Below are 23,205 nucleotides of genomic sequence, written 5' to 3' on the forward strand. Positions count from 1 at the left end.
TGCCAGGGTCTGAAAATAGAAAAACAACCCTGGCTCAGGGTACCTCTTCATCCTCCCCTGATGAGGACTCAGACCTCCCAGAGCCAGGGAAGCCTGGAGCACAGACAGAGCCCTGGAGCATCAGCAAGAACCAGAAAGACCTCAGTCTTCAGGAAGGGACATCACCGGACCTATCTCCACAGGATATCCTGAAAGGGCACATGGGAGGTGTCCCTGGCTCACCTGTGACAGAGGAAGGCTGCTCTGCCTCACAGCCCCAGAAAGCGTGTAGCTGTCAGAAAGTGGAGGCTCAGATGGCCACCTGGTGAAGTAGTGGGCCCCTGAAAGCCCACTATTACACAGCGGCTCATGGGTGTGGGATCCCTTGGGAGTGAAGGGCTTTGAGAGAGCAGAACTAAGCACTTGCAGCCAGATCCCAGGCCAGAGTGGGCTCCCAAAGACCAGACTATGATGCCTATTAACTGCTTTAATAATATGTTGTTCAGCCCCCAGTGTTGCAAATGGGTTTACCTTCTCTGATTGCTGATCGATCTGGTATGTTGCTGACTCCAGGAGCCCTGCTCATAGGACTAGGGTTGTTCTGGACAGTTTCACCATGCTTGACCTTGGCTTCACTCAAGGCCGTGTTCCTGAACAGTACAGCAGCATTTCTGGCCTCAGCCTACTTCTGACCTTGTTGCATGGATTTCCCCCAACCTGCCCAAGAATTTGTTTTTGGCTTGGCTTTACCTGGGGCACAGGCAGTCTTAAGAGCAGGACTGGTGAACAATGGTTATGGAAGTGACGAGGCGACGTGCTGCTGAAGAAGTCTTATAGGTGCTCCATAAAGAATAAGCAACACGTGCTCCACTGTTGTATCCTCCCTGGTAGCTGGAGAGAGCCCTTTCTGTGGTTTCACCCCAAATCTGGAACACCCTTCCAGGAAGGTTGCTTGATACAGCCACAATCTTTTTAGTGCCAAGTCAAAGCATTATTTTGCTTGGGCATTTCAACTTGGTCTATGTCCTTTCCCTGCTTTATACTATTGCAGTTTTCTTGCTCTCCCAGCTTTGTATGGAGGCATTTAAAAATTGCATTTGATTATTATTATTGATGGAATCTATTCAGTTAAAAGTTAGTTCACTAGTCCATTTTGAAAATATGCAATATTTAAGCATCATGCTGTTCCCCCAGCTCCACCCTCAGGGACCCACTGACCAGTAGCAACCAAAATGTGTATGTTTAGGATACGTGGCTGACGGAACATTGAGAAAACTATGGATCCAACATCTCGAAAGGGTTCGGCGGAGCAAGTCGCCTGCCATACGGATCCCGGGAAGCATCTCACCCAGCATGTGGCTCCCTCTCAAGGTTGCCCTCCAAGCCTCCGTGTCTTTGGCTCTCCCACGGGTGCCCCGCTTTCATTATTACAAGAGGGGCTCGCCGCAGGGCAGCTCCACGGCCGAGGCACGCAGCCAGCGGCCCGGAGACGCGCGGCCCCCAGCCGAGCAGCCGCGGCGACCACCGCTGGCTGGCACTCCGGAGGGAAGGGAGGCGCCTCCCCTCCTCTCCTGCGTCGCCCGGGCTACGTCGCCGGGAGCTTCTCGGCGGCGCCCCCCTCCCCGCTCAGTCAGCTCGCCTCCTGCCCCCGCCTCCTGCGTGTCACTCATTCTTTGCATATGTGGCCCTCCCCGCCGGCAGCCCCTTATACGCGCTCGCTCGCGCCCGCCGAGGCCAGAGGAAGAGCGGGAGGCCAGGGAGCGAGCGAGCGAGCGAGCGAGCGCGCCGCGGCCCCACCTCCCTTTGCCACTGCGAGCCGTGGGCCCTCCTACCAGCCGCAGCAACCAGCCGGCGGCCGCAACTTCAGACGCACGCTGTGGCAGGCAGGGAGGCAGGCAGGCAGTCGGCTGGGCGGGCGGGTTGGCGCGGCTGCTCCGGCTTTGGAAGGGGGAGCGAAGGCAGCCAGCCAGGCAGCCGCGGCTCCGCGGAAGGACGGAGAGAGGCGCCCGCTAAGACTGGCGCGGAAAGGACCGGCTCCAGCTTGCTCTCCTCTCGCGCTTCCATGCCGTGAGCTGCCCTGGTGCCAGGAGGCAGGACGCGAGTGCCCCCGAGAAAGCGCTGGCTGTAAGTTTACCCGGCATGTTTACCTCCGACCTGTTGCAGCGGCGTGCTTCGCCCTGCTCAAGGGCTGGCTGGACCCGAGGGCTGTGAGCGGGTCAGCGGGCGAAGGGGACCCTCGATTTCGGGGGCAGGGCGGACGTTTCATCTTCTGGCCGGGGCGTGGTGCATGCTGCAGCCCGTGCACGCTCTTTACTCGGAAGTAAGCCACGCCGAGTTCAAGGCTACACGTTCCCATGGGTACAGTTGCAGCATTAGCCCCCGCAAGCCGGCGCCGACCCTTGCAACGTGTGCCGGGATGCATTTTGAGCATGTGCAGAGTGCACCCACAGTATCTGCGAAAGGGGATAGCGGGCGAAGTGCTGGGGGAGGAATTCAATAGGTGGGACTTCAAAGCAGGCTTTGATGTCCCGCACGCTTCGTTCAGGGGTTGGGAAGGGAGCCGCTCCTGGGGTGTCCTCCGGGGACGGCGACTGCTTGTTCAGCTCGGGAAGGAACTCGGTTGCAGCACCGCCAGCAAGGGCACTTTCTTCCTTTCCCGTCCCACAGGAAGAGGGAGGGTCAGAGGGTGTGTTGGCTGCTTCCTTCCTCTGCCTGCCTTCCCAGGGATAGCTCCGATTCTGCCATCCCTCTTTCTTCACTTCAAAGCGGAGGGAAGTGTAAGGCGGCCGTTGACACGGCTTTTGTGTTTGCGGAGGCGCACATGGCTCTCTCGCTGGGCTCCCGGCAGCGGCGGAACGCGCAAATTGGCAGGGAAGTAGCGGAAGGAGCCGAGCTGTCCATGCTCGAAAAATTTAGGCGGCTTCGCGCAAATAGCACTTCGATTGGCGGGACCGCAAAATAAAAACGATCAGTAAACATATGAAATAAGATGGATCTTTTTTCTCGGCTCCTTCACTCACTCAATTACCTTGGTAAATTGGGAGTGTGTTCTTTAAGATGAAATATTGGATTCTCACCAAGAAAGGATTGCATATTAACCTGTGTGTCTTTTTTTACGGAGTTCGGACTTTATGCATTTATGGAGTAATATTCTGAAATAAGGGGAGTATCAAAAACCTCAGGCGATGATATAATCAAACTTAAGCCTTACTTAGAGTAGACCCATTAAACCGAATGGCGCTTAAGGTGGGCTTAAGTGAAATCCCTCCCATTTCATTGGGTTAACTGGGATGTTACATTTTACCCCAAGTTGGCACTTTTTCAATTGTGAGTCGTTTTTATGGACTAGTTGACTTTTCGTCTTGCATTATTTACTGATACATTATCTGAATATTTAAAATCATATTAAAAAGATTATCCAAACAATATATGCAAGTTCAAAAAAGCAGGCTAATCTGGTTTGTGTTTTTTTATCTGTTTCAAACCTGATTAGAAAATACAGTGTTGATATACATGATAATATGGCTGTTCAGTGGGGTTAATACCAGTATTTCTCTTAGGCAAACAGAAATCCATTACTTTTTACACTGACCTGTAGGTCTCTGCATAAACCAAAATTAGCTAAATAAACAGCAGAGTTTTTTCTTGGCCATATATGATTTCATGTGATAGAGTGATGAACTGTATCAATATTTGCTTAGTAACTGAGCTCAGCCCTTATGCAGCTCCTTTGAAGTCTGAGAAGACAGGAAGTAAAAGACATTTTTTGCTGAAGGATATTTTCTTTATAAGGATGTTTTCTTTATAATATAATATGCAGTATTATTGCTGCATATTATCTGCACAGATAACTATATATCTTTCCTTGGAACAGCTGCCTAAAACATCCTTCCTCAACCCAGTCTCCCTCAGATGCACTGGACTATAGCTCCTATCATCAAGGACATGCTGGCTTGGGATGATGGGACTTTTAGCCCAACACATTCAAGGACAGCAGATTGGGGAAGAAAATATGTGCAAATCTTGACCTGATCTCTGAAATCCACCGGTGTGTGTGCTCGCGCACACACAATTTCCTGGATAACTTTAAGAATGAGCTGAATAGTGAATAATCAGCATGATAACATTTTAATAGCATTTTGTTTTGTCTTTTAATTCTGCAAAGAAATGATTAGATATGATCCCCCTGGGTCTGTGGCCTCTTGTTCATTGATTGGCTCAAGACTTTGTTATCATGGTTTGCTTTAGAGACTTAAGTGGAACCTCCAAATTCAGAGGCTGCATACCTTGACATGCAAGATGTTGGGGAATAAATAACAGGCGCTTGCAAATGAGCTTGCAAATGTAGGCTGATTTTGGAAACAGTGGTGGACAAGACTGGTCTGGTCCAGCAAGGCATTTGTTGTATACTACTAGTCAAGCTTTTTAAGACTATATCAAGCAACATGAGTGATCAGTTGTGCAGTTGCTCTGATGTGCTTCCTGTAAAATATCTAGTAATGCAGTGTTTCAAGCTGCATTCTTAAATACACTTACCTGGGAATAAATATTTTTATATTTATTAAGGTTTAGGTCTGGGTAGAAACACATGCAGAAGGTTCTGCTATTAGATATACTTGTAAGGGGCAGATTACATGTTAACTGTATGGGGGAAATTATTTGAAGGATGTTGCCTCATCTCCCCCCCCCACCACTTTCAGTGTAATATTACCTTTGCTACAATATTTGTGGATCATATATTTTGCAGAAACAAATGTAAGAACAAAATGTTTCAAGTGCAGTTTAGAATGCAGCATGACCTTACTTATACTGCTGGTTTGTAGGGACTAAAATATCCAGATAATATGAAGTTAAAATAAATGGGTTTATTGAGATGGAGTTATATGGGGGGCAGCCAGTCAGTCAGCACCTTTGCTTGATTTTGCAGATGGCTTGCAGGTATTTGGGGCATGCATGTGAGACTTCCTTTGCCCCTGCTTTCTATAGCCTCAGATGGTGTGGACTTTTTGCAGCAGGGTGAAAAGAGGAATAAGTTCAGTATCTGGGCTTGGTAGAGTTAGGGAGCATCTCCATCTGGCAGTATTAAATTCTAAATAGAAAGTAAACCAATCAGAAAAAAAAATAGGCAATGATTTGTATTTAAGTAGTTCCAAGTATGTAACTATTCCCAGCTGCAATTTTCAACCTGGTGACTCAAGTTTATGGGCGTTAACATAATCTAGCTTTCCAGGAGGTATAGCGGGGCGGGGGAATCTTTGAGGCAGCAAGATACACTTTAATCCAGGATTAGCTTCTGGGACTCTTGAATGTCAAGATAATGTTTGATTGCCAGATAATGTTATTAGCTGTAACAGCTAATAAAATAATACTTATGCCTAATCTGATATCTCTTATATGGACAATGCAGTTCCAAATACGCTTGCTCTGAAGTTAAACCCAGTAAAGTTGATGGGGTCTACTCCACAGTGTGTATGCTTAGGGTATGAGCCTGAGTCATTTTTATATAATATCTTTCTTGATTACTTATATTGTACCACATTTTGGTTAATGAGGAAATGTGAAACATTATAGCCAGAAAAGAAATTACAGAACTGCTTTACAAAATGTAAGCCAGAAACATAAAGTGCTGTTCAATCTCTGTGATTGTCACTAAGCAACTAAAATTGTAGATAAAAAAAAAATACTGCTTCTGCCATCAAGGTATGTCATACTTCTACTGCTGATTGAGGTGCATTTCTTAAATTGAACATTGTTGCTGCCAGTTTACAGATTTCCCTTTGAGTTGAGACGGTGCTTCTCAAACCATAGTCACTCTGTTTCAAGCAGATTTGTTAAGATTGACCTGTAAAGCTTGAAAAACTTCTGGACTCTAATTATTTACTACAGGCGCCAAATAGGGAGCAGCACTTACCTATAAGGTGAGCTGTAAGAGTAGAATAGGGTGGGGGACCTCTGGATATTTTAGCCTACAAACCCTATGATCCCTAAACAGCATAACCACTAGGGGGGAATGGTGGGATCTGTAGGCCAAAAGGTCTGGATTGCCAAATGTTGCCTTCCGTGAGCTAGAATAAGAAGGTTTTCAGGCATCAAAGGGGCATTGAGGAGCATTGCTGTTTCCTCCACTGTAGTGGCTCCACACCCTTCTGCTAGTGGAACTAGGACATTGTGTCTTTCATTGAGCATTGTGAACATTTTCTATTCTGAAAACTGCCCCCTTTGCCTTGAGTTCCAGTTTATATATTTCTAGGCTTGGCCAAGTCTTTTCAAGTGTCACATCTGACTCATCACTTGGTAGCAGATTAATGAATACTTCAGCTTCTCTTTCTCCAGGTTCTGTTGACTTTTTCTGGTTGGGTGACAGGCTGGGAAAGTTTCTAGGAGGTCATTATAAATTATATCTTTCTGTCATGTAAACTTCCTTCCCTCCTACCTTTGGCCTGGACTGTGGAGACATTGGCTCTTTTCTGTGGGCTGTGGTGGTTTCTATGAAACCTGAATAAAGCTGGTCGGACTTGTGCAGCAGGCAGACCCAACCCCATTGGACTTTTAAAAAAGGTTATGAGCAAAAGAGCTCTCTGTTGTGGGCAACTGCGGCATGCCTTTCACTCAGCTGTTTCCCATCTTAGTTAACAAATACGTTCTCCTGGCACCCAAACCCTCCCATCTCTTGCACCTTCCTAAATAGGACAAAGTGATGCAGCTTGTACCAAGAAACAACAATAAAGGTTTTTTAAGGTTCTGAGCTGTAGATTGCTGCAGCTTGTCTCCCCATAATCACCAAAATTTATTGGATTGGATTCAGCATAAGTCTGCTGTGGGTGGAAGAGCTATTTCATCTGGTAGGAGGATTCTGTTGGTTGGAGTTGGGGAAGGGTAATTGTTGATTCTGCATTCTCCATGTCCCCTATGGAGGAATGGTACTGGGCGCTCCAGTGAGAGGGAGAATAAGCAAAGGTCACTTCCTGCCTCTTGCATTGGCAGGAGCATTCGCATTAGAAATCTGCTCCAACACATGGTCTTCCAGCAAAAGGCAATTCCCGTTCTTCAGTGAGTTAACCCAAGGATTTGTCTTAGGAAATCTGAATGTGCATGCTTTCAGTAAACATACTCTTCTTCAGATAATTCTCTACACCTCCACCCAGATGAGAGGAAACTCCAGAATTGGAGCTCTGCTTCACTTCAGCACTCTGAATTCAGCTATCTTGATTCACTAAACCATAGTGCTTGCGTACATTGGAAAGATGGGGGTGTACTTCTCAGGCAGTCTATCCACAACATTCCAGCCTTCCCCAGCCTGGTAACGTTCAGATCACCATTGGATATGCTCGTTGGGGAGGATGAGGTTGTAATTCAACAGTGTGGAGGGCATCAGGTTGGGGAAAGCTGCACTAGGCCAGTTTTAAGTAAAAAAGAAAAACCCATCTCTTCCTTACCTTTTACATACCTTCTTGGTATGGGTGGAATTGTCTTTATCAGTATCAGGGTATCATCTTAATGAGGTTAATTTGTGGGTGCCTGCATTCTTTGCAGTATTTTTACATTCCTGAATGCAGTGTATCCTGTTGCTTTTCCTGCTGTGATTCAAGGCCAGAGAATGCTTTCAGTATGTGTTAGCTCTGAATATGCAATGAATCAGCCGCTCTGCACTGGGGAGATGTGAAATAAAACAGGATTGCCCCCTTTCCCATTCTGACTTACACTGCCCTCTTATATTGCAGTGAAAGTGAGAGAGATCTGGTTTACCAAGGTAAATCTGGTGTCTCAAGCAATGATTTTTAGATATACCACTTCAGATTTTTGTATTAGGAAAATACACAGGCGTGGAGTTTTTTGACCTAAGCTTCTGTTTAATATTGCTCAGAATACTGTTACATTTTGTTAGCTGGGGAAAAGAGGGAAGTTAGGCTGCATGTTTATCCTGGAATAAGCCCCACTGAATATGTATATTTTGTTTATTTTATTCCATTTCTGTATCACTAAATAGCCAAAGCTGTCTGGGTGGCTGACCAAAAAGAATACATAGGATTGTGCTATTCAATTGCTCCTTTTAAAGCAAGTGTTTTATATTGCGCTCCTAAGACCTTTTAACTGTATTTATCTTTTATGTTTAGGTGTGGAAGAAAATGTCAGTCAGCATGCATGAGAATCGCAAGTCTAGGGCCAGCACTGGCTCCATAAACATTTATTTATTCCACAAGTCTTCATATGCTGATAGTGTCCTCACTCATCTCAACCTCTTGCGTCAGCAACGTCTTTTTACAGATGTGCTTCTTCATGCAGGGAACAAATCATTCCCTTGCCATAGAGCTGTTCTAGCAGCTTGCAGTCGCTATTTTGAAGCCATGTTCAGTGGAGGACTCAAAGAGAGTCAAGCCAGTGAAGTCAACTTCCATAATTCCATCCACCCAGAGGTTCTGGAACTTCTCTTAGACTATGCTTATTCCTCAAGGGTCATCATCAATGAAGAGAATGCTGAGTCTCTTCTAGAGGCAGGTGACATGTTAGAGTTCCAGGACATTAGAGATGCCTGTGCAGAATTCCTCGAGAAAAACCTTCACCCCACAAATTGTCTTGGCATGCTGCTACTGTCAGATGCTCACCAGTGCACCAAACTTTATGAGCTCTCTTGGAGGATGTGCCTTAGCAACTTCCAGACCATCAGCAAAAGTGAAGATTTTCTCCAGCTCCCCAAAGACATGGTTGTACAACTTCTATCTAGCGAAGAATTAGAAACAGAAGATGAGCGGTTAGTATATGAGTCAGCAATGAACTGGATTAACTATGATCTGAATAAACGCCACTGCTACCTGCCAGAATTGTTGCAGACTGTGAGACTTGCTCTTCTGCCAGCCATCTACCTAATGGAGAATGTAGCAACGGAGGAGCTTATCACAAAGCACAGGAAGAGCAAGGAGATTGTAGAAGAAGCAATAAGGTGCAAATTGAAGATTTTACAGAATGATGGAGTAGTCACCAGTTTGTGTGCGAGGCCTCGGAAAACAGGCCATGCCCTATTCCTTTTGGGAGGACAAACCTTTATGTGTGACAAATTGTACCTAGTTGACCAAAAAGCAAAGGAGATCATTCCAAAAGCTGACATTCCAAGCCCAAGGAAAGAGTTCAGTGCTTGTGCTATTGGGTGTAAAGTCTACATTACTGGTGGCCGGGGATCTGAAAACGGAGTCTCTAAAGATGTATGGGTATACGATACACTTCATGAAGAGTGGTCCAAGGCTGCTCCCATGCTAGTTGCTCGGTTTGGTCATGGTTCTGCTGAACTCAAACATTGTCTTTACGTTGTTGGAGGGCACACAGCAGCCACTGGTTGTCTTCCAGCTTCTCCTTCGGTGTCCTTAAAGCAAGTAGAACAGTATGACCCTGTGACTAACAAATGGACAATGGTCGCTCCGCTTCGAGAGGGAGTAAGCAACGCAGCTGTAGTCAGTGCAAAGCTGAAGCTATTTGCTTTTGGTGGTACCAGTGTTAGCCATGATAAGTTACCCAAAGTTCAATGTTATGACCTCTGCGAAAACAGATGGACAGTACCAGCTACCTGCCCTCAGCCATGGCGCTACACAGCTGCAGCTGTTCTGGGCAACCAGATTTTTATTATGGGTGGAGACACCGAATTTTCTGCATGCTCAGCATATAAATTCAACAGTGAAACTTACCAGTGGACTAAAGTAGGAGATGTGACAGCTAAGAGGATGAGCTGCCATGCGGTAGCATCTGGAAACAAGTTGTACGTTGTTGGGGGATATTTTGGCATCCAGAGATGCAAAACGCTCGATTGCTATGATCCCACATTAGATGTGTGGAACAGCATAACCACAGTGCCCTACTCACTAATTCCCACGGCATTTGTGAGCACATGGAAGCATCTCCCTTCGTAGCTGCATGTGTGCCTATCCAGGTGAGAAACCACACATCCAAACATGGATGGGTCCTTCAGATTTATATAGGCATAAATGCCAACTAAGTGCTTTTGCTGGGGGTAAGGGAAAACAGAAGAGATGGCGTGGTGGTAACATGGTGGGCATCTTTAAAAAGGTGGCAACTTTAGTAGGAGTTAACAGATCACAGAGGAGAAGCTTCCGGTGGCTGCTTGGGATGGTGGCTAAACGTCACCTGCAGTATCCAGCTGTAGGTCCCTATAGGTTAGTTGCTGGGCAGGATAGGAACAGGAGGGGGCTATTGTGATTATGTGGTAGTACTGGGCTGCTTCCCACTGGTATCTGATTGGCCACCGTGTGAAGAGAATGCTGGACTAGCTAGGCATTAGGTCAGATTCAGCATGGCTTTTCTTACACACTCCTGTTCATGATTTAGCTGCTGCACTGTCATGTGGAATAGTGCCTCGCTGAATTAAACCTCATTGGCATGCAGTATAAGATCAGATCACACAAACTGTCCAGCTCAGTACTGTGACCAATCCCAGTCGTCCGTGTTAAGTGCTTGTGTGAGTGATATAATAATGTATGAACCTGTCAGTCAGAGAGATACAGTCATCCATAATGTTTGCATTTATGGCACAATAATCATTTCCAGATGTATCTGTGATTGCCTGGTTCACATGTTATGTATGTTTATGCAAGCATTTGCTAGAGGGTAGTTGAGGGGCCATTTACCTATAGGAAAACTGTATTTAATGAGTTGGTCCATATATAATTGCAAAATGCCTTGATAAAACTACATCTGGAAAGAGAATTGAGTATAATTGAGTTAATTCAAACTAATTTACTTTGCTTATAAGAGATAATCTTACCTGAACTGCATGAGCTTAGCATGTTCATAGTCTTGCCTACCAGACTCCTATAATTATAACTGCAAGACTGTTTTGCTAATGGCACTTACTTGAAAATAAATAAAACTGAAATCAGTGGGACTAATTACAAATAAATGTATTTATGATAGAAGAGCAGGTAGGATAGGAGTTAATTTTGATTTATAAATGGACAAGTATCATTTGCATGCACAAAATGCTTTTTGAAGAGGCTTTTGGAATATATCATCCAAGGAAAATGCTGTGCGTTTATACAGCTTAGCTTAGTGAATCAGAGCTATTTATAATGTATAAGCAAAAAGCATCTGATTCTGAGGCAGAAAAAGGGTTTACTTCCTGTGTCTGATGGTGTATCATGTTGATCTTATGTTAACAAGAAGACATGCCATTTCACTCAAGTAATAATTTGGTCTGTAAGTTGGAGCGTTCCAAAGCCTATAAATTCTACTTTATAGTTTAGTGCAGTGGCCCAAGTTTGCACCTGATGATGTGGGCAGGTGCAAAGTTGGTGACTTCAGTGGAATGGCATTTGCTTACAAGCAACTCAGAATCTGAACTAGCTCATGCAGGTGCTTGTACAGTTCTCTTGCCATTGGTGCAAATGTGCTTTGCCTTCTGATCTTCCCCTTCCCCCCTGCTTTGAAATGCCAGTAAAACCTTTCTTGCAATATATCCTTTTCTTAAGAATTGCTCACCTATTGCATTAATCTAAACCTGTCTTTCCATACCTTTGTTAGTCTTCCAAAATTGCATTTTTTTAAACTGAGGGTGGGATCCAATGCTGTTACTTTGCTGAGAGAAGCCATTCTCTGAGACAACCAGGAAGTGGGCGGTTCCCCTTCTACTTTTGTGTGTCCTCAGAATCTCTGCTGAAGAGTTGGGAAACCCTTTTAGCTTTTGGAGTGGCACAGAGTGCTGCAGTGGGGAGTAAAAGCAGGAGAAAGTCCCACTGCACCGGTGTACTTCTGTTAACATAATACTGGATCTGATGCTAAATTTGCAATCCTAAATACAGGAAGGTAGAGTAATTGAACTTAGTGGAGGTTGTATCTGAGTTAAAAAGCTTGGGCTCAGATTGCAAATTTTTGAGTTTCCTAGAATCCAGCTCACAACTGATTTTTGTTTTTTTAATCCTTAAAAAAGCAAGTTTCAACACATATTAATGAACAGTGTGCTACTCTAGTCTAAGTAATCCAAGGGCTGCAGTTCAAGTTGCCTAAGTAGACATAAACCTGTAATTTCTGCTGGCGCTTGGAAGCTGCATCATGGACTTAACTAGGTTGCAAAGATTCCTTGACCTCATTATCTTGTGACATTGGTGGCAAGGTTAAAAGAAACTGGCTAAGCGGCTCTTGCAATAAAAGCAGAACAACCTGTTGTCTTTGTGACAAAAATAATAACAAATGAGAACCATTTAGGGATAGCTATAAAAACAATTGCAGGTTGGGCCATCAAAATGCAAGCCTGTCAGCCAGCATATTGCAAACAAATTCCAAACAAAACAGCACATACAGTTTAATTTTTACAAAGCCATGAAATAGTTTTCTCAGTAAAAGTTGTTGACAAGTTGCTCTTCGTTTGTCTCCTGTTGATGGAGTTTTATATTTATTTGGCTCTCTCAGGGTTATAGGATTTAGATGATCCCAAATCAAACTCGGGGAATCAAGTTTCTTCACTGGAGCAATTGTGAAGTGACATTTACTAGGAATTAATTTGTTTATTTTAATTTTATTATTTGATGATGATGATATATTTGTATCATACTTTTTTTCTCCTGCAAGGAAACCAAGGTGGTTTACATAATCCTTCTCTCCATTTTATTCTGACAATAACCTTGTGAGGAAGGTTAGGCTGAAAGTCAATGACTGGCCCAAAGTCACCCAGTCAGCATCATGGCTACGTGGGAGCTAGAGCCTGGATCTTTTGAGTCCTCATTCATCATTTAACACAACACTGTCTCTCAGCCTTCCATGCTTGCTTCCCAGGGTTATGTCTGTAATTCCAGTTTTGCCCTCATGTTGAACAACTAGCCACTTGGGACTCTTTAATTCTCATTTCCTCCCTTGCTGGATCTTCCCTCTCTTTTATCATAGTATAAATTATTTCATATAGTCTCAGTAATTCTTACAATAGCCTTGCAGTATTGGTATTATTATTCTCATGCTGCAGATAACCATGGGGAGCACAGGTTTTTAAAAAACTTTTATTTTCCTTTTTAAAGGGGAGAGCTGGTTTCCAGCCAATAACAGCAAAACTTGAATGTAAGAATATCCTATCTATCTACACCTAATTGTAAATTTCCTGTAACTCAAAAATTAAGCAAGTAAGGCATCAAGACTCTTAGATTCCAGTAGTGAGAAAGCCAGTCATATCTCTTCAGAACACACAATTTATGGCGATTTAATATGACCAACGTACTAGTAACAAGTTCTTGGACTCTGAATTATGCCAGAAGAAACACTGGCACGTTCTGTCAACTTTTCTCTGAATTGTTCTTTAATGCCCCCCTCCCTAGAATGAATGTATACATCTGCCCTTTCAAATTAATAAGGGCACAGAGCAGATTTGCTTGCTGTGCGCTTTTCTCCCCCCGTAAAGCCATTCTTTAGTTTCTGTAATGCGTTGAGATAACTGAATGGATGTGGCTGTAGAATTGCAGTCTCGGGGCTGCGTGCACATCCAGCGAGTAGATTTTTAGTGGCTCCTGCTGCTCTGTCAGTGGGAGGGAGGGACAGAAAGGAAATTGCTTATGATTGGGCTCTGTTTTCCTGGTGCGGTGTGTCCTGAGCCTGACAGCAGCTAGGAAAATCTTAAGGCTGCTTTGTCTCGTCTCTCAGACTTGCAGGCTCTCTGGAGCAGAGTTCCCCACCCATACAGCAGTGGTGGGGAAATCTGTATATAATCTATACGTTGTGACTGGAGCCTGTATATTGGCTTCTGTGGTTGAGGCATAGGGGGAGAAGGGCCACCCCATTCACAGGAATGTGTAAAAGATTCAGATCAACAGGAAGTGTTTTAAAACAGGGGCTTTCTCTGTAACCTGAAAGTTGTCAGAGTAGGTCCCCACGTTTATCCTGAATACACCATTCTACATTGAGGCTCTGTCTGAGGCCAAGTTCACCTTCAGTAGCATACATACACCCTCAAACAAGTTGCACCGAGTTAACCGGAGTGTTTTTGCAATTGCACCAGTGGAAATCACATCAAACGTTGCCTCATACACTGTGGCAGAGCTATTAATTGCTACTTTAAAAACCAGCATGGTGCCCAGTTTGAAAACGGGCCTGGAGTGAGAAGGCTGAGTATGGACGCCAACCCATGGCATCCAAAGCCAATATTTTGTACTGAATAACCAACGTACAGAAAAGGCTTCAATGGGGAGGCATTGAAGCATACTACATTGTCACATGACAAAGCCCCGCGAAACCGAGTCCTGACATAATGAATAGCAGAAACCTTTTAAATAAGGGGATTAATATGTCTGCCATTCATAATCTGAATCAGTTTTATTCGGGATTCTCCATGGTTAATAGAGCATTGGTTGGCAATTCTCTTTTCTGACAGGCTGCCTTTCCTCTTTTCTAGTTTGATTTGGCCCCTGACCAAAGTGGTGTCCTGCTACTTCTGCCAGGCAACTTCTCCTTTGTTTGAGAAAGGTTGCATTAATTTTGTTTTGTTTTATTCTATCTTTTTCGTGTTACCTGTATAGCTCATGAGCATTTTGATATGGAATCAAATTATTATATTCTTTCACTGTTCTTCCGACTTCCATCCACCCCTCTTTACTTATATTAAACAAAAACATTTGTTGCATGTAATATCAGAATAAAAGAGTCATTAATGGTGCAAACCTATGTATGTTTAGATGGGAAACTGTCCTGCAACTCCCAGAATTGTGGGATTTTTTCTTGCCTAAACATGCATAGGATTGTACTTAATTGGAGTTGCAGATTCTGACTTTAAGGGTGTTTTTGTTTTGTTTTGGGTTTTTGGTTTGTTTGTTAGCAAACTTAACTGCAAGTAGTTATTACATAGGTCAATAATGGGACATCATAATTTTTTTATAAGATATACCTCATTTTTGCTATATCTTTGAATATTTATCAAAATGTATATAGTATGTTTTTTCAGCAAAATCTTCTAAAATGTTTTCCCTTTTTTCTTAGTTCATTCAATTACTTGGTGAAGAAATGTTGGAACCGACTGTGGAGAAGCAGTTATTAATGAAGAAAAACAATTCGTTTGCTTGTGTGGTTTTGAGTTTGAAGAAAAACTTCTGCACCTTCTAAATTCTTAAAGCTGGAAATGAAGGAATGGGAGGGGAATACTGTCTTTGGTATATCAGCACATGGTTTAACTATGAATGAATGAACATATGATCTGGTTTCTGTGTTAGTAATTGTGGATTAATGTCAAATTTAATCAGCCCTTCAAGGCAGGGTGGGGGGTGGAGGAGGGGGGAAGCTCAAGTTTTCAGCGCTCCACAACCCAGCACAACTTTTGATTTTCATGGACTTTGCTGTTTGTGTGTGAGATTTGCAATGGTTGTCACCTCTCTTTGTGACCGTTTGACATGTCAGCAGCAGCTGCAGAGGAACTGGGCCAGGTCTGGAGCAATGAGATGTGTCTTTATGAATGAAGATGCAGTTGTATCCCTGGCTACAGGGATGAACTTGTTTTCCTAGGCAGTGCCTGGAGCATCCGTACAAATTGCTGAGCTGCATTGATGTGGCGAATGACCTTCCACTTGCTAAAGAGGAGCAGCTCATCAATAAACATTAAAATAGAACTTCTTTTTGCAGCATTTGTGGGTGAAGGCAAGTGACTCTTTCCCCCCATGCATTTGATTTTTTCTTGTATTTATTAATTATGACTCTCCTACTCCTAAATGGTTACTTGTTGTAGATAGAGATATTTATTGTTCAGTGCTTGCATGCTAAAACAATGCCTACAGTCGTCTTCAAGTTATAAGGGCTTGCGTGAATTATATGTTTTGCACATTATATGATCTCTGACTTGCTCTGCTGCACAAGAAAAAGGCTGAGTAATTTTCAAGGAGGATAGAAAGAGGTAGGGGTCAGAAATGGAAGGATTACAAGGTAGAATTACCTTGCTACCTTGTAATCAAGGTAATCCGGTTGGATTACTGTAACACGCTCTACGTGGGGATGCTCTTAAAGACGGTCCAGATACTTCATTTGTTTCAGAACAGAGCCACCAGATTGCTGTTGGGGGCATGTCGCTATTCTCATATAATGCCGGTGGCTTCCAATTGAAGCCTGGGCCCAATTTAAGGTATTGGTATTGACCTATAAAGCCCTAAACGGCTTGGGACCAGAATACCTAAAGGAATGCCTTTTTCCCTAAATGCCCACCTGCCCCTTAAGATCTGCAGCAGAAGCCCTGCTCCGGGAACCCTCCTTGAAGGAGGTTAGGAGAAAACATACTCAGAGGAGAGTCTTCTCTGCAGTGGCGCTCCGACTATGGAATGCGCTCCCCAGAGAGGTCCGCCTGGCGCCAACGTTATATGTTTTTCGGCACCAGGTCAAGACCTTTTTATTCTTCCCTGCTTTTAATGTTTAATTTTAACTATGCTTTTATGCTCAGTTTGTGGATCAATTATATTGTATTATTTGGGTATCTTATGTATTTATCGGATTTGAACTGAAAGCCGTCCTGAGACCCACTGAGTATTGGACGGGGTAAAAAATTACCCAAATAAGCAAAATAAATAAATAGCATCTTAAGTTACAGATGTGCCGAAGGAAGAAGCCATGGAGGTTGCTTTCTCAGGCCACTGGCTCCCTCGGTTGCTGATTGTATCCCTGTTACACTTTGTTTGCCTAGTCATGCCTTTTTGAATGAACTCATCTGGAAACAGTACAGTCGCTTAACAGCTTTCTTTTTGTGCAGCCTCATCGCAACTGGAAAGGGGGAAAACACCCTGCAGAATCTTTTTACACAGAGCCCTGTTCATGGCATTATCCAGTGTTTGTTTTGTTTATTTATTTATTTATTCTTAGCTGATGGGATGCTTGCCATTGTCCCATTTATCTGACCAAGGGAAGTTTTTCTGATTCATAGTTTTGAAACATGATAAATGGAGTGGGGAGGGGGGCAGCAGGGAAGTATTTTGTTTCTTTTTAAAATGAAAAGCAATCGAATTGATTCAACTCTCAGATTAAAATAACGTAAACACGTGGTCTCCCTCCACTCTGCCCCCATCAGTTTTTTACAAGGTTTGGCAGAATTTTTAGGATGTCCAAGCAAAAAAGTTGCTGAGTCCTGAAGTGTTTGTATTAGATTCCATTAACTAGCAAGTTACACTTTCAAATGCATAGTAACTGGTAGTGTTCCATGAAATCTTGATCGAATAAAGGATTTTGAAGTGCCCCCCCCAATTTATTTTCTTACTTTACTCTTACTTTCAAACCTGGTAAGTTCTTTCTTTTTTATACTTGGTTTCTTTGCCTGACATTTAGTTAGGATTTTCATTAGAACCGATACAGCCCAAACAACATGAAGTCACCAGTCCTCATTGTGGTTGGTTTCTTGTCTTAATGTTGTATAAGCAAAATTATTTTGAAATGCATGTATGCATGCCTAAAAGGAGTTTTAATGCTAATGCCTGCCTACATGATGATGATGATGGTGATGATAATGATATAGATATTGCTCAATTCTTGACAGCATATAGCATACGGGACAACATTTTAACAGTGTTCACAGCACAATTCTATACATGTTTACTCATAGATATGCCCCACTATGTTCAGTGGGGCTTACTTCTTATTCAGCCCTTCCCAAGCCCTTTGATGTGTTAAACTACACATGGCTGTGCTAGCAGGGGATGATAGGAGGAGTTGTCCAACAAATCTAGAAATCACTGGGCTAGGGAAAGATGAAGTATGTTTAGGATTGTGGCCTAGTCTTTTAATAATTTTCTCCCTGCCATAGGCTAATTTTTCTTACACTCTATTAAGAAATGAATGTGTGTGCAATTTGACAAATTGTGAATTGTTCTTAGCATGGTTAGTAGAAGCGGTTTTTTAAAGAAACCCTGGGTTACAGAAGTCATAAACTGAGTACTGCAAACCACTGCTTTGATTTTCATGTTTTTGACAAGTACTCACATTTTCTTACATTACAGCTATAATAAGGGATTCAGATGTACTGGGTGCCTGGAGTGAATTGATGCTAGGCATTGCTAGCTTTGTGCATACTCCTATCACTGAGATATTTATTAGGCAAGGCACTGCTATTCAAGACCAATGCGTTCAGTACAGTGCACTCAAGAGTAGAAGGCATATAGATGCAATTTGCTTTTGGTCATTTTTGCTCTGGAAAAGGCCTTTGGCATTTATGACTAGTTGGATTTGCAGGGTAGAGTTTACAAATCACTGTTGATGTTGTCTGTAAAAGAACCCAAAACATAAAATGGCAAGCAGCAGGATTTGTTAAATGATGTAAAACAGTAAGCTGAGAGATCCTTAAAACACTCATTTTTACCAGAAATACCTCTAAACTAAATTTTCTTTTAAGAAAACAGGCTACCACAAACCCTTATCGTTGCTCCTCAGTTGTGGTCTCTGGCCTTTTAAAAGTTTGCATGCAAACAAAGGAACCGTAAAGCCCTGTTGAAGTGTAAGGGTATTCTTGCATTTCCTTAGTACAGGCATTAATGACTCAAGGTGTTTTGAGTAAAGGGTAAAAAAAATCGTTTATTTGTTGAGAGAAGTGACAGAATTCTGTCTGCAGTGGCTCTCTATATAGCTGTTTAGCTTATGACACAAATCTGTTTTGTAATTCCATCTAACTTCCTAAAGCGTCTGAAGTTTCTGCCATTGTATTTCAAAGCAGTGGTTTGCTTTCAAGTCCTTGGATTTAATTCCTGGGTATGGGGTGAAGGAAACTGAAAATCAGGGTGGGCCTTTAGCCCTGCAGGCAAATAGTTTGGGCCGTTCTTTTCAATTGACGTGGGAATCCCAACTTACTACTTGGTGATTCCAGTCCAAAAACCAGCCCACACTTCTGAGACAAATGCAATTCACACAAGAGTGCACACAAAAACCTTGGCATAAGACAAGAAAGTTGTTCGTATTTTGTGGGCTGGTTGCTGTGGAAACGGGCAACAAAGGGCAGCCTACCACTTCTGGTATAATTGTGTAGCCCCCTTTCTCTAGGCCTGACACCTGTCTGAATAAGAGTGATTAGAGCTGAATAGTGTCCCTTGTTTGACAATTGAAGATGCAGTTCACGTAGAAAAAGGAAAACCGTACAAGTGAAGTGAAATGTCCATGTTGTATCTGTTTGCCACTACATTTTAAAGTTTTGTATAACTGCATTTTTTTCACAATGTGAAACTGAAGGTCAATAAATTATTAGAGATTTCCTCTTTAATGGACAAGGTCTGTGTTTTACTTTCTTTGCAAAAATGTTTGGATGCATTTATTACTTGTGTCTTAATAAAAAAGACTTCTCCCACAAGGAGATCGCTGATTTGTTTTAAATGTCTGATTCAGTTACACTTGGAATGCCCCCCTTTGTTCTATCCTGTCACTCTTACTATGAACTAGCTCTGAAAGTTCAACAACTAAAATGACAGGAGCTTTAAGGCAACTCTGCGGACAGGAAATGCGAGAGTTTGAAAATCCTCCCCCTCCCGGCACCTCCACCTCTTGAAGCTTAGTGTCTGATAATACTTCAGAAGGAAATTATGCAAGTCAAATCCTGCAGAATTATTCCTGAGGGCTGGGTGGTAGGGAGAGGAAGTGAAACAGGTTTTTTAAAAATGCATGCCTTTTAGTTATTAATATGCTGTAGATAATATTGGTTTGAATTCAGATTTATTCATGCTTCGAGAAGGCCTATTAAACTCAATGGCTCTTATACTCAATGGCTTTAACTAGGAGATCATCCTAATTTAAGGTATAGAATTGGAACATGTAGAGTTTGCTGCTGTTTTCAATTCAGTTGCCTTTCCACCTTCCATGTTACTAATATGTGCATCATAGATAAAACATTGCAATTTCAGTATGTTTATATGGTTGTACCAAGATTCCTTTTGTGTGGTCATCTTCTGATGTGCCGATATACTTTTGTACATTGCTACACAGTTGATCATTATATAAAAGATGGCGTTTTATATAGTATAAAACCCTGCACAAAAGTGCAATCATATAGACAACAGAGTTGCTATGGTATATTTTTTCCTAGTGCACATGTGTGTATACTGTAGGGGAGGAGATAAGATGTGGTGGAACAGAACATTGGAAAGTTGCATGCATAAGACCTTGCAACATTTGGAAAGAAAATGGGTATCAGTGAATTCTCAGTACACTGATTTCACTGCACAAACAGGAAACCATATAATTCCAAATGCTAAAATCCAGGGAAAAATTTGCATGAAATTCAAAAACATACCCAGTCTAGAATGCCGTTTACAAACTCTTGAGATCCCTCTAAAGAGAATGTTTAAAGTCCAATGATTTTGGCATGACACATCCTGCTCATTTAGGCCCTTCCCTACTGAGAAGACTGCAAATTAACATTGCTTAATTTTAATGACTATGCATGCCTCCACCTTTGGTCTTTGGTGAAACCAGAGCATGCCATGTTCCTAAGGTAAAATAACAATTCCATTAAACGTAAGAGTTTTGCCTTTCTCCTGAAGGTTCAGTTCCAGCCTCGTGTTAGGTAAAACATCAATTTCTGGTGTTTCTGAAGTCATTGTTAGCTTTTTCTGTGGGAAAAATGTGGACATGTTAGGGAGAGTCCTAGATGTTTTTTCGCTTTAGTGAAAAGGAAGATCAGCTCTCTCAAGTGACATTCCTATGAATTGTACCCATCTCATCACCATCGAATACCAAGGATGAAGACAATTGGACCAGCCCAAGATATTTAATTTTGCTGGAGCAGCCAAAATTGCACTCTTGCCTACTCCAGAGGTCAAGCCAAGGTGCACAAAACCATAGTTAGCCAAGTTGTGTCCCATGAGGTAGAAAACGCCACAAACACAATTCTCAGTCCCTAGCAAAAAAAACACATGAACAGCCAAGTGAACAATGGATGCCCTTTCAGGACACTTGAATACTTGATACTAGTGTTTTGACCTTTCTAAGCTGCCTCTTTGCATGGTTCTATTATTAAAAGATTTGTCAGTGTAGTCATGATTGATCTTTACAATCTGAACATTTTGAAAGATTGAGTAATAGTAATGTAGCAGATGGGAAAATAGTATGTATTTGTTAGTGACAGGGCAAGAGGGGAATTTGTACACAGAAAACATTGCCAAATATGTTGCACACCAACTGTTACTGAAGTATAGGCAGGGATGAAATGCATACATTTTTTAAAAAAGAAATTGAACTCGGTAAACCTTGCCCTGAAATATGCTTACCTGCTCTTTATCCCCATGACAAATCACATACAGCTCAAGTTCAGTTTTAGGAGTAAGCAACCCAGACTTCTTTTTGGCTTCCAAAAAGAAGGATCCATAGAGAGTGATAGTAATGCGCCAGTCGTTCAGTAAGGTGGGTGGAAGAACACAAAGGAGAAACTAATCTGGGCAAGCAGCACAAGAGGATCTGCAGAGTGGGTCCACGTTCTCCCACCAGTGGTATCAATAGACTCTTTGTTGAGCACATAGTCTATTAAATGAATGCAAAAGTCTCTAGTTTTTGTCCAGTTCCCTCTTGCTTTTGCATCAAAGCTCCTTGGGGCCATATTCATTTATTTACTGTATTCTAATCCTGCTGTTTAGACAACTATTGTCTCCAAAGTGGATCTAATCTATACAAAAGGAGAAGCAAGCTGTGCCACCAGCTTCAAAAAAAACCAAAGTAGCAAGATGCATGAGGGAAAGGGAGGGAAGGGAAAAGAAGGAGGCAGGAGATCTGATTTTCAAGGCCAGAACAAGACGGTGAGCTGCAAGTGGGCATTTCGAGGCACTTGTGGCCAGGCCGATCCTCTCTTGCCAGTGTTCTTGCGGGAACAGCAATAGTTGATTTTTATCCCTTTGTCTAAGGGAAGGGGCACATTGTTCTCACAACATCTGGTAGGTTCCAGACAGGCTCACTGTGCCTTGCAGAGAGTGGTGGCATTGGGCAAGTGAAACCTTTAAAACCACATTGCAAACTGGAGTTTGGGCATTATCTATGGTGCTTTGTTTGAACAGGTAAGAAAAAACCTGCCAAGCCAAAGATATAAATCCAACATATTGAAGATACCTCTGTAATAGACTCATCACATATGGTTACTTTCTTTATTCCCAAGGTATTCTGAGGCAACACACAAACCGTATAATTTGAGTGTAAAAGAGAAAAAAGTGGCATATAGTGACAAGACCAAGTCAAGCTCAACAAAGATCAAATCAAACACAGCCGAAGTATTTAACTAGGCAGGCAGCCACTAAAACAACAGTATTATAACGACCCCACACAAAGTATGCATTCCACATTAGTCATAAACTATAAAAAATCTAGATAAAGATAAATGTATAAAAAGTCATAACATGTTATTTTTATACCTTCTACTGAGTTACAGCAATCTCTGAACATGATTTAACTGTTTTATAGGTGTACCATTTTCCTGGATGATTATAGTTTCTGAATAATTTGGACGTATTTGAGATGATCTTTATTATACTGTTTATAATATATAAGAAAATGTGAGCTCATAGAATACAAACTATCAGTGTATCACTAATATTTTCCTCCACAAGACTTTTGTACCTCAGCCCAGATTTTATGTACAAAACGAAAGCAACTTTATTCTCAAACGTTGCAACACCATTCATTGGATAAATGATCTACTTTGACTCTATTTTGTCAAACCTGAAACAACAACAAAATAGGAAGTCCTGTCAAAACACTTTTTAAGATGAACTTGAGCTGTGACATCTAGCTATCAAACCTCCGTGCTCCTGTAAAAGTGTGTGGCATGCACTTTTTGACCTTCCCAAGCATGTAGAGTATCTGGAAAGAATGAAAAAATGTGAGAAACCTGAGAGGAGTCCCAGAGGATCTTCCTGTAAAAGGCGTAATCTAGTGTCCACTCTCTTCTGGCAAGCAAAATTTATTTGTGGTTTTGGATTCTCTTGACAGCTCAGTGTTTAACAACTAAAAGGGAAAGAAAAGTCAAAACTAAAGCTCTTGGCAGAATTTTTGGGTCAATGTGGGTGCCTGTCGCACTTTGAAAAGTGATGCCCCAGCATTTTTAACCAGGTGAGATATGTAATTTTGGATTTACAAGAGCGCATACTTGTGTAAGTCTGACCAAGAAGAAAATAAATGAAAAAATCTACACACAATTGGGATACTTTAAAAAAGGGTTGATGAACCAGTGACAACCCCTCCATTAGGCACTTTGAAAGGACTGTCACTATCCGACAAATTGGAGGTCATGAAAAACAATCTCTGAAAAAAGAAAAAAATGAAAGT

At 42.4% G+C, this 23,205-nt stretch overlaps 1 protein-coding gene across 2 annotated transcripts; it reads left to right on the forward strand.

The window, feature by feature from the left end:
* Positions 1-1,738: 1,738 nt before the first annotated feature.
* On the forward strand, positions 1,739-16,130 carry ENC1 (ectodermal-neural cortex 1). Of its 2 annotated transcripts, XM_044446636.1 has the most exons (3): positions 1,740-2,103; positions 8,094-9,895; positions 14,932-16,130. In XM_044446636.1, exon 2 carries the CDS (start codon positions 8,106-8,108, stop codon positions 9,873-9,875), a length of 1,770 nt encoding a protein of 589 aa, XP_044302571.1. In that variant the 5' UTR covers positions 1,740-2,103; positions 8,094-8,105; the 3' UTR covers positions 9,876-9,895; positions 14,932-16,130. The 2 variants fall into 2 exon arrangements, with proteins under 2 accessions (XP_044302572.1, XP_044302571.1); XM_044446637.1 differs by lacking the exon at positions 14,932-16,130 and having other exon boundaries at positions 1,739-2,103; positions 8,094-10,399.
* The last annotated feature ends 7,075 nt before the right edge of the window (positions 16,131-23,205 follow it).

This window comes from Varanus komodoensis, unplaced genomic scaffold (genome assembly GCF_004798865.1).
Source record: "Varanus komodoensis strain SLA01 unplaced genomic scaffold, ASM479886v1 scaffold5, whole genome shotgun sequence".
NCBI classification, from domain to species: domain Eukaryota; kingdom Metazoa; phylum Chordata; class Lepidosauria; order Squamata; family Varanidae; genus Varanus; species Varanus komodoensis.

What these genes read in the sequence shown, in the direction of transcription:
- ENC1 (XM_044446637.1), top strand. Translation starts at nt 8,106, where the DNA reads ATGTCAGTCAGCATGCATGAGAATCGCAAGTCTAGGGCCAGCACTGGC.